The sequence below is a fragment of the Staurois parvus genome, unplaced genomic scaffold, assembly GCF_062004578.1.
Source record: "Staurois parvus isolate SC_StPar_1 unplaced genomic scaffold, SC_StPar_1.0 ptg000950l, whole genome shotgun sequence".
In the NCBI taxonomy this organism is placed as follows: Eukaryota; Metazoa; Chordata; class Amphibia; order Anura; family Ranidae; genus Staurois; species Staurois parvus.
In genome coordinates, this window is record NW_028318746.1 from 580,832 (window position 1) to 593,734 (window position 12,903).

At 46.7% G+C, this 12,903-nt stretch overlaps 1 protein-coding gene across 1 annotated transcript in view; it reads left to right on the forward strand.

Moving 5' to 3' along the window:
- Window positions 1–12,903, forward strand: part of ABCF1 (ATP binding cassette subfamily F member 1) — an 80,667-nt gene that overhangs the window by 65,846 nt on the left and 1,918 nt on the right. The window contains exons 22-25 of the mRNA XM_089656937.1: window positions 1,528–1,598; window positions 1,684–1,716; window positions 1,819–1,987; window positions 11,779–11,843. Coding sequence (XP_089513063.1) covers window positions 1,528–1,598; window positions 1,684–1,716; window positions 1,819–1,987; window positions 11,779–11,843 — 338 coding nt within the window. The remainder of the gene's footprint in view (window positions 1–1,527; window positions 1,599–1,683; window positions 1,717–1,818; window positions 1,988–11,778; window positions 11,844–12,903) is intronic.

Consider the following 12,903-nt stretch of genomic DNA (forward strand, 5'->3'; position numbering starts at 1 on the left):
TGCAGTTTTTTTTTCTTTTCCTTGAGATCTAATTGCAGACTATTCATGGCTTAGCAATAAACTTTGCAATGCGATAGAAAACACACTGAACTGTACCAACTACTTGGCTGTAAGTTTTATATACAGTATAATAAATATTACATGTAAATATCTATATTTAACCACTTGCCTACCGGGCACTTATACCCCCTTTTTTACCAGGCAAATTTTCAGCTTTCAGCACTGTTGAACTTTGAATGACAATTGCACGGTCATGCAAGATTGTACCCATATGAAATTTTTATAATTTTTTTTTCTCACAGATAGAGCTTTCTTTTGGTGGTATTTAATCGCCGCTGGGCGCTTTACTTTTTGCGCTATAAACAAAAAATTTGAAGAAAAAAAAAGTTTCTTTGTATTATAATATTTTTCAAACAGGTAATTTTTCTCCTTCACTTATGTGCGTTGATGAGGTAGCACTGATGGGCACTAATAGGCAGCACTGATGGGCACTGATAGGCAGCACTGATGGGCACTGATAGGCAGTACTAATGAGGTGGCACGGATAGGCGGCACTGATAGGCAGCACTAACGAGGTGTCATGGATAGGCGGCGCTGTTAGGTGACAATGATAGGCGGCACTGATGATGGGTACTGATAGACAGCACTGATAGGTGGCACTGATTGGCATCACTGCTGGGCACTGACTGGCGGCACTGCTAGGCATTGACTGGCCCAAATGCTGGGCACAGGTGGGTGCACTGCTGGGTGGCACAGGTGGGTGCACTGCTGGGTGGCACAGGTGGGTGTACTGCTAGGCACAGGTGGGCGATACTGGTGGGTGGCACTGCTGGACACCGATGATCGGTGCCGATCCCTGCTCTGACAACTACCGGTTCTCGGCAGTACTTTCCTCGCGCTCAGACATCGCAAGGAAGGTGCAGCCGAGAACCGGCAATTGCATTTCCCGGTGATCGGCGTGTCATTGGACACAGCTGATCATGTGGTAAAAGGCCGCTGTGATTGTCCTTTTACCACATCACGTGATCAGCTGTGTCTGCAGGACACAGCGATCTCGGAGATAGCCGGGTTCGGTGCCCCCGGGGGCGCGCAGGAGAGCGTGTTCTGGGAGGACGTCATATCACGCCCTCCCAGAACTGGCCGGCAGCAGTGTAGCCGGTATTCGGCTGTCTGCGGTTGGCAAGTAGTCTAAAATGAAAATCTGTTTAACTTTTAGCTCTAAAACTTAAGAAATGTTTTAAAAAAATATATTTAAAAACACATTAATTTCCTTTAACCACAGTTGTTTATATTGGTGGTGCAGTTTGGAGTCTTTCTGTGTTTTGAGCCTTCTTCTTGAGGGCTGGTGTGGAGCCTACTCCCCTATAGGTCTGAAAAGCTGCTGGAGCCGTGTGAGGTCTGTTGGTGCAAGGTGAAATGTAGCTTGACATACGTTGTGGAGACAGGAGAAATGGTTGCACTGCTGGATTGCAAGAACACACAAGACACCTAACATCCTCCCCCTTTTTTTTTTTTTTTCCTCTACAGTCTGTATTGTGGGCCCGAATGGTGTGGGAAAAAGTACTCTGCTGTTACTTCTAACTGGAAAACTCACACCTGTAAGTATAACCTGCCACGGCTCTGCATCCATCAATAACCGTTTCAGCAACTGGTTGGCTTAGTTTTCCATGTCTTCTTTTACAGACAAAAGGAGAAATGAGGAAGAATCACAGATTGGTGAGTGCTAGTCTGTAGAACAGAATTGGAGAAGGTGGGGCCTTACTTCTTATGTGACTCTTCTTTTGATGTTTTGTTTTGGGTTTTTTTTTTCATGCACAGAAAATTGGGTTCTTTAATCAGCAATATGCAGACCAGCTGAACATGGAGGAGACGGCGACAGAATATCTTCAGCGTAACTTCAATCTGCCTTACCAAGATGCCCGGAAATGCCTGGGAAGGTTCGGTTTGGAGAGCCATGCTCACACCATCCAGATCTGCAAGTTGTCAGGTGACTACTTTTGAAATGAATCTTGTATATATTTCAGTCATCACTCTCTCTGTACTAGCTGTCTATGAACCTGTTTATTAACCTTTTGCCTAATGCATTTTGCATTGTCTGTATTCTCATTCAAACACTGCTGCTTGGATAGCTCAGAAGACTGAAATCTGTCAATTGTGCCTAATTGTATTTATAAAGCAAGGTTACATTTCATAGGTTCACCTTTATCACTCAATATTTCCATTGGTCCTAGCCTGATTTAGAATTTTGTGAAAATGTGTTAATCAGCTTTTTTTGAGATGACTGCTTTTAAGTTGATCATGCAGCGTATAGTGGTCCTTAATCACTTGTGTACCAGCCTTTAGAGCCCCCTCGAAGCCTGGTAGGCCATGTTTTACTTCAGGGCTGGACAAATTTGCTTTGAATCTAGAAGCCAGCTAAAATAAGTTAGAAGCCCGTTTTTTTTTTTATATTTCAATGGTTTTTAATCATTTTAATCAGTATAAAACAGAGGCAACAAAACACGCCCCCACAGGGGCTATCAATTGCACCGATAAGAAAAAACATAATAGAGAAACAGTGCTCTAACTCCAACAAGGCAGAAGGTACGCCCACGCAGGGGCTATCAATGGCACATAAGTTACAACAATATTAATGAAACTCTGACTATAACAACTAAAGGCAGCTGTCCACTGTCACCCAAAAACTAACAGAAAAAGGGAGAAAAAAAAAAAAAGCAGGGGTCCAAGAGCGCCACCACCGAACGCCAATGTCAAACGCCATTACATCCCCATACTAGCCAGAGGGAGCGTGGGACAGGCATATTGCAACCACGGTTCTCATATTTTCGAAAATTTACTTTGGGAGTTGTTGCATATACTCGACATCTGTTCGTTGAGCATCATAGTGATCATACGATCCCGCACCCCCTGAAGAAGGACAAACGGACTCTTCCAGGCCTGAGCAATTGTTCTAGTGGCCGATAAAAACAAATAGGACGCCAACTTCTGCTGATGAGCCAAGAGGCCCGGTATAGGGCAATGAAGCAAGGCATACCGGGCATCCCGGCGTATGGAGAGATGAAACAAAGTGAAAAGGAGGCCAAACACACGAGACAAAAAACGAACCAGTCTTGGGCATGACCATCAGATATGCAAGACATCGCCACGATGGCCACAACCCCGAAAACATCGATCACTACAGGCAGGGTTAGCCTGGGCCAAACGAGCTGGAACCCAATACCAAAGAAACAATACCTTCTAGGCTGCCTCCAGCGTGGACGTATTAAATGAGCATTTAGCTATGAGTGACCAGGCCTTATTCCAGTCCTCCGGATCCACAGCCACTCCCAGGTCACGCTCCCACTGAACAACATATGAAAGAGAAGTATGCGACGAGCGTCTGTTCAAAACTGCATAAAGAAGGGAGATAAGGCCCGGGGCGACCGGACGCTGCTGGCAAAGCTGTTCAAAGGCAGATTTCCGGTATGGAAAAGCAGAAGTGCCCCGCAGCGAGAGCAGCCAGTGCCGCAATTGAAGGTAGGTGGGGAAGGACCGAAAAACCAAAAAGTGTCGCACCTGCGAAAAACCATTAGCCACCCACCAAGAGAACGCCCTTGGGTGATCCAAACCCGGTGGGAAAAGAGGATTATTAACAATTGGGAGCAAAGGCAGAAAGGGTGACATCAGGCCACTGGAGTAACGTACCGAGTCCCAGACTTGTAAGCCATGGAGCAACATCGGGCTCAGCGCCATAGGGCGCAGGGCAGGGGGAAGCCATAGAAGCGTCGACGATGCGATAGGGGCACAATTAGGTAGTTCCAGCAAAACCCAGAGAGGGACGTCAGGGGAAGCGTGCAACGTAGACAGCGGGGCCTATCTGGCTCATCTGATAATACTTAGTTACATTAGGCACCCCAAGACCACACTGGAGTCTATGAGCAAAGAGCGTATTTCTGGATACTCTGGGGTGCTTATTAGCCCAGATAAAACGCATAAAGTTTGCCTGAAGCAACCGAAGAAAATGAGGGGGAACCCACACTGGGAGGGTGCAAAAATAATATAACAATTTTGGCAGGATGGTCATTTTCACAGAATGGACCTGCCCTATCCAAGACAGGTGCGGAAATTGCCAGGAATGCATAAGAGAAGATAGAGAGCTGAGCAATGGATAATAGTTTGCAGCAAAGAGGGAGTCATAGGTGGGGGTCAAGCAAATGCCCAAGTATTCAAGAGAAGAGGAAGCCCATTTGTAAGGGAAGTGGGATTGTAGGCGCGAAACCAAATCTGAAGCCAAAGTAATATTGAGAGCGACAGTCTTATCCAAGTTAATACGGAGACCCGAAATCAAAGAGAAGCGCTCAAGAACCCGTTGCAAATTAGGAAGCGTTGTCAGAGGATCAGTAAGAGTCAAGAGGGCATCGTCCGCAAAAAGGTTCAGCTTAAACTCCTGTCCCGTGTAGGAAACCCCCGATATATTGCAATCGGTCCGAAGCGCTAAAGCCAGCGGCTCAAGCGCCAGGACAAAGAGCGCCGGGGACAGCGGGCAGCCCTGCCTCGTCCCTCGCCCAATAGGAAAGGGATCCGAGAAATACCCAGCCTATTTAACGAAGGCCGAAGGAGAAGAATACAAGGCTTGGATCCAAGAAAGAATAGAATTCCCAAAACCCCAACGAGACAGCACAAACCGCAGATATTCCCAGGATAGAGAATCAAAGGCTTTATATATGTCTAAGGACAGTAAGAATCCCGGGATTTTCCGCTCTTGCAGAAAATGTATAAGATGGACCACCTTACGAACGTTATCACCTGCCTGCCTCCCAGGGACGAACCCCACTTGGTCCCTGTGGACCAGGCTCCACAAATATTTATTGATACGAGAACTAAGAATCTTGCCCAATATCTTCAGGTCTTCATTAAGAAGAGAAATGGGCCGGAAGGCTTGCGGTTCCTGTACATCATCGGTCGTCTTAGGAATCATGGAGATATGCGCTCTAAGCGCGTCTGGAGAGGGCAAGGAGCCCTGTCGTAACTCATTGAAATAGTCAGCCAAGAAGGGCAGAGAATTTTTTATAATAGAGACCGGAAAAGCCTTCAGGATCTGGAGCTGCGGCGGACCGTAAAGATTTGATAGCTTGGAGCACTTCCGGTACGGTAACACAGGCGTTGAGGGCCACCTGTGCTGCCTCAGATAATCCAGGAAGATGGAGATCTTGAAAGAATGCCTCTGCTTGAGCCACAGGGAAGGGATCTGGTTTAGTGTAGAGGCGCAAAGGAAGTCCGAGAATCGGGAAACAATCTGCTGAGGGTTAGAAGTACATCCACCCGTGGGAAGCCACAGTCGGATCGGTTTATGTGGTTTCCCCACAGAATTGAGTTTCCTGGCCAGCATCGGGCCCGGCCTATTAGCACAGGAATAAAATTTGTGTTTGGTCCAACGCAGGGCCCGTTCCGCCTCCGAAGAGGCAAGTAGGTCTAATTCTGTCGCCAGAGCGTCCCGAGCACGTTTATGGGCCGCGACGGAGATGCCTTCCAACGCGCATCCGCAGAGGCTTGGAGAGAATGAAGCTCCAAAAGTCGGCGCTCCCGCTTCCGGACCGCCGCCAGCTGTATAACATGACCCCGCACCGTGGCCTTATGCGCCTCCCATAAGGGCACTGCCGAAGAGACCGATCCCGAATTTTCCGTGAAGTATGTCCGTAAAAAAAAATTCTATTTGTTCGCAGGTAGTCTGAGTGGTCAATAAAGAATCGTTGATGCGCCAATGAAAAGGGCGCTGTTCTGACCCAGAGAGGGCAAGGAAAAATACCAAGTGATCATGATCCGACCAGGGTGAGGAGGGAATAGTTATCCGCCTGACCAAAGGAAGCTGCTGAACCTGCATAAATATGTGGTCAATTCTACAAAAACTGTCATGAGGATTGGAGTAGAATGTAAAGTCGCGTTCAGTTGGGTGAAGCTCCCTCCAGACGTCCGCTAGCCCCGCCATCCGCAAACGAGAGCGCATACGTTCCTCCAGCACCAAGTCATGAGAGGGGGTCGCCCCCCGAGCGCAGCGCCTATCCAATGTGGAATCCAAAGTAACATTTGAATCCCCCAAAACAAGAAGGAGACCTTTGGAGTGTCGGGAAACAATGGTGCAAAGATGCAAAAAAAATTTATCTTGAAAACGATGAGGCGCGTAATAAGAGACAAAAGTAACCTCCTGGTCCCAGAGGGTGCCTTGCAGAAGCAAATACCTGCCCGTGGGGTCCACTATATTCCGAGCACAGACAAAAGGGAGATTGCGTTTAAAAGCTATCAGTACACTATGACGCTTCTCAGGAGCCAAGGCCGTGTAAAAGGTGGGATAGTGAGGTGAAAGATAACGCGGAGTGGAGGACTGAGAAAACCTGGTCTCCTGTAGACATACCACATCAATTTGTTGCGATTTGAGGTGATGAAAAACTTTAGCCTGCTTCTGAGGCGAATTGAAGCCGTGAACATTTTGTGAATGTATTTTCAAAAGGGGTGAGGCCATGGGGGCATCAGTGCAACACGCTCAGCAGAAAAAAACATAAAGCAGCTAGCAATTTCCACTCCCAATGGCGATCGGACCATGGCGTCCCGGAACCCTGCATAAAACAAGAACAAAAAAAAACCAGGGAAGAAAAAGAAAACAAAGAAAGGAAAAAGACACAAAAAGTATATACAACAGTGCAATCTTATCACGCCAATGGTGACGTGCATCCTACTCCTGAAGGATACCAGTTAGGGGTGGCTCTACCACCAGACACATGGCTGCAAATGTAAACATCAGAAACATAAGCCCTCAGGGGGCAAAGGGCAATAATGCAATGAACATAATAGAACGGGGTACCAAAGTAATAAAACTAAAAGTCCCAGGAGCGAGGACCTCCGTGATAACCTCCCCATAGAAACCCAGAGAACCATGGGGGCCCACCCCCTCCCACCCAACCTGGCCTACCAGATCAACCTCCCACCCTGGAGCCCGAGGGAACCATCACCCCATGCCACCAACGGAGACCGGACACCATCACCCGGGCCCAAAACAGGCTGCGGCAACAGAAAGTCATAATTCTTAAGTCCAGGAGGAGACCCCCCCAACCAGGGATGGAACCCAAGGGAGCAAGCCGGATCAGTACCAACCCGGAATGCTAACAAACTGGGGGAGCCCTAAGGGCCAAACTCACGGTCCAGTCAGAGAGGTTATCGGTGAGATGATACATGGGAAGCCCAGGACGCATCTTCAGCCCGGAGAAGAACAGGAAGGACTTGATCGCGAAGGGGGTCTGAGAGAGGGCCCTCTTCCTATTGGACGACCGCTCCCAGATGTGGCCCGGAGGAAGCGGCCTCGCCGGGGATCCAGATGAATGAACTGGGCTCCGATCTGCAGCCTCCGGCTAAAGAAGGTGTAAGGATTCCAAGAGAGAATGGGCCTCCTCCGGCGTAGCCACAGAGTGACTGCGGCCCTGGTAGGTGAAGGTGAGGCGGAACGGAAAGCCCCAGGTGTATTTAATACTGTGTTTCACCAGGACCGAAGTGAAGGGCTTCAACTGGCGGCGCTTCTGAAGAGTGGTCTGGGAAAGGTCCCCTGGAAACTGAGATCAGGTTTATTTCTGGCCGCCAAGAGGATAGTTTCCTTAGTGCGGTAATAAGTGAACTTGATGATAATGTCCCTCGGGGGCCCATTCGGTCATCTGGGGCCCAATGCACGATGTATGCGATCAAATTCAAGCCGGTCAATGGGAATCCTGAAACAGAGCAGTAGCAGTGGAAGTAAGATCCGTAACTGTTTCCGGGATACCCCTTAACCACAAATTGCCACGGCGGGAACGATTTTTAAAATCCTCAAGCCGTAGCAGCGTGTCCGCCAATTCTTTCTTGAGGTCGCACAAATCGTGTTCGTGATTTTCAATAACCGTAGCCGCAGCGTCCATTTTATCCTCGAGGTCGTTCGTCCGGTTGCCCAACACCCGAATTCCCACGAAAGACGGTCGGCCAGCTTGGAGGTAGCGGAGGACAATTCTGATTGCAACATAAATTGGAAGCGGCTCAGGAGCTCAGCATCCTGCAGAGATGGCATGGGAGACTGCTGGGATGGCTCGGGAGACTGCTGGGATGGCTCTGATGCCAGGTCCTCCACACTGCCAGGATCCGACCCACCTGCGGATAGCGACGTCATGGGACCCGAAATCGCGGCTGGGGCTCCATCTGAGGTCTCCGGCGGGAGCCACGAACCCGCGGCCGGGGTCCTGGAAGTCTCCGGCGGCCGGCCCAAAATCGAGGCCGCGGCTTCAGCCGTGACCTCCGGCGGGTAGGCCGCAAACTCCGGCGCCGCCCACCGGCAGCTGGAGGCACGGGTGGCCGGCGTTTTTTTGCCCATTGGGCTACTGGAGGGACAAGGGGCCAGAGAGGAAGCAGGGGGACCCTCCCTGAGGAGCAAAAATCAGCCAATGTGTTCGGCGGCCAAGGAGCAGGATTAAATAGCAGCCATCCTGGTTGCTGCTCACGAGCGCCCAAGCCCACCCCCCCCCCCCCCTTTGTTCTTAATGAACAAAGCTTTATTTTCAGCGTTGGAGAGCAGTGGGCAGGGCAGGGAGCACAAGGGGCAGAGAGCACATTGGGGGGCAGCAGAAAGAAGCTGGCTAGGAGGAGCTGCGTGGGCGGCTGCATATAGAGGTATCAATCTCTCCATTTTCATCCTGCAGCCTCTGAAAGCCTGCTTTTACTCTTTGTCCCGCAAGCATTCAGAGGCTGCAGGAGAAAAATGGAGAGATCAATTATTCTATATGCAGCTGACCACCCACCCCCTCCTATAATTTTTTCTAACAGTAAGTGAACATGGCACCATTGGCAGTCTTGAACTTTCTCTCCAGCAGGCAGCAGCAGTGACACCAATCCACACATCAGGAGATGGGGTCTCCTCTTGCTCCTCCCCCTTCACGGTCATGGGTCAGCTGACCTGTAGTTTCCAAAACTGGCTGAACTGAATAGGTGGCCAGCTGAGTGGTGCAGGCTCAAGGAGCAGCCCAGCTCCCACAGCTTTGTGCCTCATAAGGACATGCAGCCTTGGTGTGCCCTACGTCCAGTCCGAGCCTGCTTGGTGCCAACAGTAAATGGGCTGACAAAAGGCGCCAGGATAAAATTTCTAGTCGCCATGGTGACCTGGCACCTGGGATTTATCGAGCCCTGTTTTAGATTTCAGTGCTGTAATAGTTTGGCAATTACTTGCTCATGCAGCATTGTCTGCAAATTAATTTGAAGTCTTCTTCCCTTTTTTTTCTTAATTTAGAGTTTTTTTTGGTGGTAATTAATAACTGCTGTGGTTTTAAACTTTTACTATAAAAAGGGAAAAAGACCAAAATTTAAAAAAAAACAAAAAAAAAACTGATATCCAATTTTGCACAGTATAAGACACAGGAATTTGATTCTTAGACCATGGGTTGTATGCTGCTACCTTCAGGTGATTGGCAAAGCTTTGCTGGGACAGCCCCCCAGTGTATTCCAATAACACTGGCCACTCAGTGAGGTTCCAATTTTATGCTAGTGTTCTTTTGTTGGACCCCTTTTGTCAAGATCAACATTTCTATCAAGATCTGACTGCCTATTGCCTTATGGCTCATTGTCAGTTTCCAGATCGGTTACCCTTGATATTTATCTTGGGAACCAAACCCAGGCCCCTGAGCTGGCCTTTAAGGTTTGCCTTGGGCACTGGGTCCTGAATGGGACCAGTGACATGGGAATGGTAAGACAGGATTTCCCTGTACCGTTACATACCAGTTACTGTAATAAAAATCTATGTATGTGTACATACTGTGCATAATATTTTGTCTTCTCCTACCAAGACCCACCACAGTGCTAAGCACACAAGAGATCTGAAACGCATAGGTTATGGGATAATCTACACTTTTGATTGTTTGTTTTTTTCCTTTAGCTTTAGTGTCTTGCTGTCAGTTCCTCTTTGGAAATTTACATGAGGAATACATTAAGACGCCAACTGAGTGAGGGGGATTCCTATCCCACTATCCACAATCAAACTTACCTGTTGAATGGGACCCCTTTACCTTAGGAGTATGATCTGTTCGCCCCCTCAAGGTGCCATCATGTACTACAGGTCCTTTCTTGTGGCAAGTTACCCACCTCCAAGCCCACTGGACCTACTCCGAAACCATCTTCACATTGAAGGTTCACCTTCACCTCTGGAAGTGAGGGTGGACATCTACGATCATTTCCTCCAGTTTAGACTAGAGATGTCCCAACCATTTTATTTCACCCCTTCTTTGGAGAGGTACACAAAGAGTCTATATTGCTGTCCTCGCTCTCTTACTTTCTACTACCCATTCCTACTTGCTGCTTCACTAAAAGCAAACTGTTTCCTTACACTATTTTGCAGATTATGGTCATAAAGTGTGGTCATCTCCTTTCTTTTTGGGATACATTACAAGGATGTTCCAAATCCTAAACAAGGACCCTTTTCCTGGTTAGGGGTTCATGTCCTATCTTGCCCTTTAAAACATGTTAAAATTGCTGCAGTGGCTCCTGTGAGGTCAAACGCAGAAAACTCAAGGTCAGAAAAGGTCCTAGAGCTTCTTTTGTTACATTTGTTAGCCCATTCAATTGAATGGGCTGTTCCATGCTATTGTGTAAAAAAAAAAAAAAAAACACACAACAAACATGACATGGTGGTGTGAATGGGCCCTAAGACTGCTGCTGAGTGTTGATACTTTGGATGTGAAATCAGCAGCCCCAACAGGCTCAGAGTTGCCATTCTTATAGTATCCCCCCCTCTTCCAGAAGGTAAATAAGTTTATGTAAGGAGGTAAAGGGGGGAGAGGAGCTGGGACAGCACCGATAGTAATTAGACAGTCCCAGAAGAGGAAAGTGCTATGATGTGCAAAGAGGAAGGGGCTGTGCTAAGGAATTGACACTTCAAATAGTCATAATTTCAAGAAAATTCAGTGGCACATTGCAAGTGCCAAAAAGGGAAAGGAAAAAACTGCAAGTAAACAATTAAGAGTAAGTCTGCTTTTGTTGAGAAAAAAATCTTTCCTTTTGGGTGATCTATGGACATGTCAAGGATTTTAGTAAACTTTGTTGCAGATTCCTTTTTGTTGTTCTGTAGAAGTAGCTTTTTGTGTCCATGTGCAGCATGAATCTGTATGGGAGTGACTTCATAATTGTCTATCAGCTGCTGCACCTGCAGGGCTCTAAATGAGGAAAACTACATCCCTTTAGACAACATAATTTTCCCTTTGGGAATATCTCACCAAAAATTTAATTTTTTTGTTGCAGGGTATGCTAAAAATCTGACTTGTATCTTAGTGCAGACTTCTGGGAAAATCAGTAGGGCAGTCACACAAACAGGAAATTACATATCTGGGGGGCGTTCTGTACGACATCTGTACAGAATGCCTCCAGATAGCCATATTGCATTGCATTTTACAGAAAATTACAATCCTGCAGATTGAAAAGGACAGGTCCGTAATTGCATGAGCTATATTATTATTTTTATTTGAAATCCCCCCCCCCCCCAAAAAAAAAGTGGAGTTACCCTTTAAAATACTTTTTCTGTGCTTTACCTGCTGTTTTAAGTTTATGACAGGGTCTTATTTACTATATTCCTATAGTAATTGCAGTGCCAGATTTTACCTGTGGTATCGCTGTATGTGAAGTCTAGGAGAAAAACTTTTTGGGGGGTGTTTGAGATGCTTAATGGCTTCTGGAACTCTTTTTTTTTTTTTTTTTTTTTTTTTTTTTTTTATCAGGAACAAACTAAATTTGTCAGCATTTCTGTTGCAGGAGGGCAGAAAGCACGAGTAGTGTTTGCAGAGTTGTGTTGCCGGGAGCCAGATGTCCTCATTTTGGTGAGTATGCTTCAACATGTTTTTCCAACACTTTTAAATAAGTCTTATACAGGCATTAATAATGCCAGTGGACACATTTTTATACTTTAACTTGGAATGTTTGTTGTTGGCAACTGTCAGCATTTTGTTATCAGGTTTACATTGAAATACCTCACCACTTGTGGACATACCATTGGCGATACTTTTTTTTTTTTTCTCAACATCACCTCCATCAATCTCCTTTGGGCTACCTTACCTTTTTGAGGACGTGCCATAATTTACCTTTTTTAGGAATCTCAATATTCAGCCTTTAAGATAATTGTGCAGGCTTCTTAAAGGATAAGTTCACTTTTGGGAACATGTTACATGTTCCCCCCTTTTTTAGGTTGGAACATGTAACATATTCCCTCTCCTGCAGCCCCTCCCCAATCCGCTGCCTCACCGTGACAGCAAACAGGGATCTTCTCCCCCGACTCGCTGCCACTATTTTAATACGCTATGAATAAGCTCTTTCTTTGACTGAAATGTCTTAGCGTTTATTACTGTATGGAATATTTTACTTCTTGCATATAATAAAGAAGAAGTTTACCTTTTCACCTTGTTACGACATTCTACGTTGTGGATATTCTATATGAGCAGGTGGAGACTGCTGGTCTGGCAAGGTGAATGTGAATTGAGCTTTAGCCTAAGAACTGCATAGTTACATAGTTATTCTGGGTGAAAAAAGACAGAAGTCCATCCAGTTCAACCATTAAAAAAAAAAAAAAAAAGTTATAATCCTACACTCGCAGTTGATCCAGAGGAAGGCAAAAAAAACCCAGCAAAGCATGATCCAATTTGTTCTTGCAGGGAAAATAATTCCTTCTTGATCCCCGAGAGGCAATCGGATATTCCTTGGATCAACTTTACCTATAAATGTTAGTATCCAGTTATATTCTGTGTATCTAAGAAAGAATCCAGGACTTTTGTAAAGCAATCCACTGAGCTGGCCAGAATCAACTCTTGAGGGAGTCTATTCCACATTTTTACAGCTCTCACTGTAAAGAAACCTTTCCGTGTTTGGAGATTACATTTCTTTTCC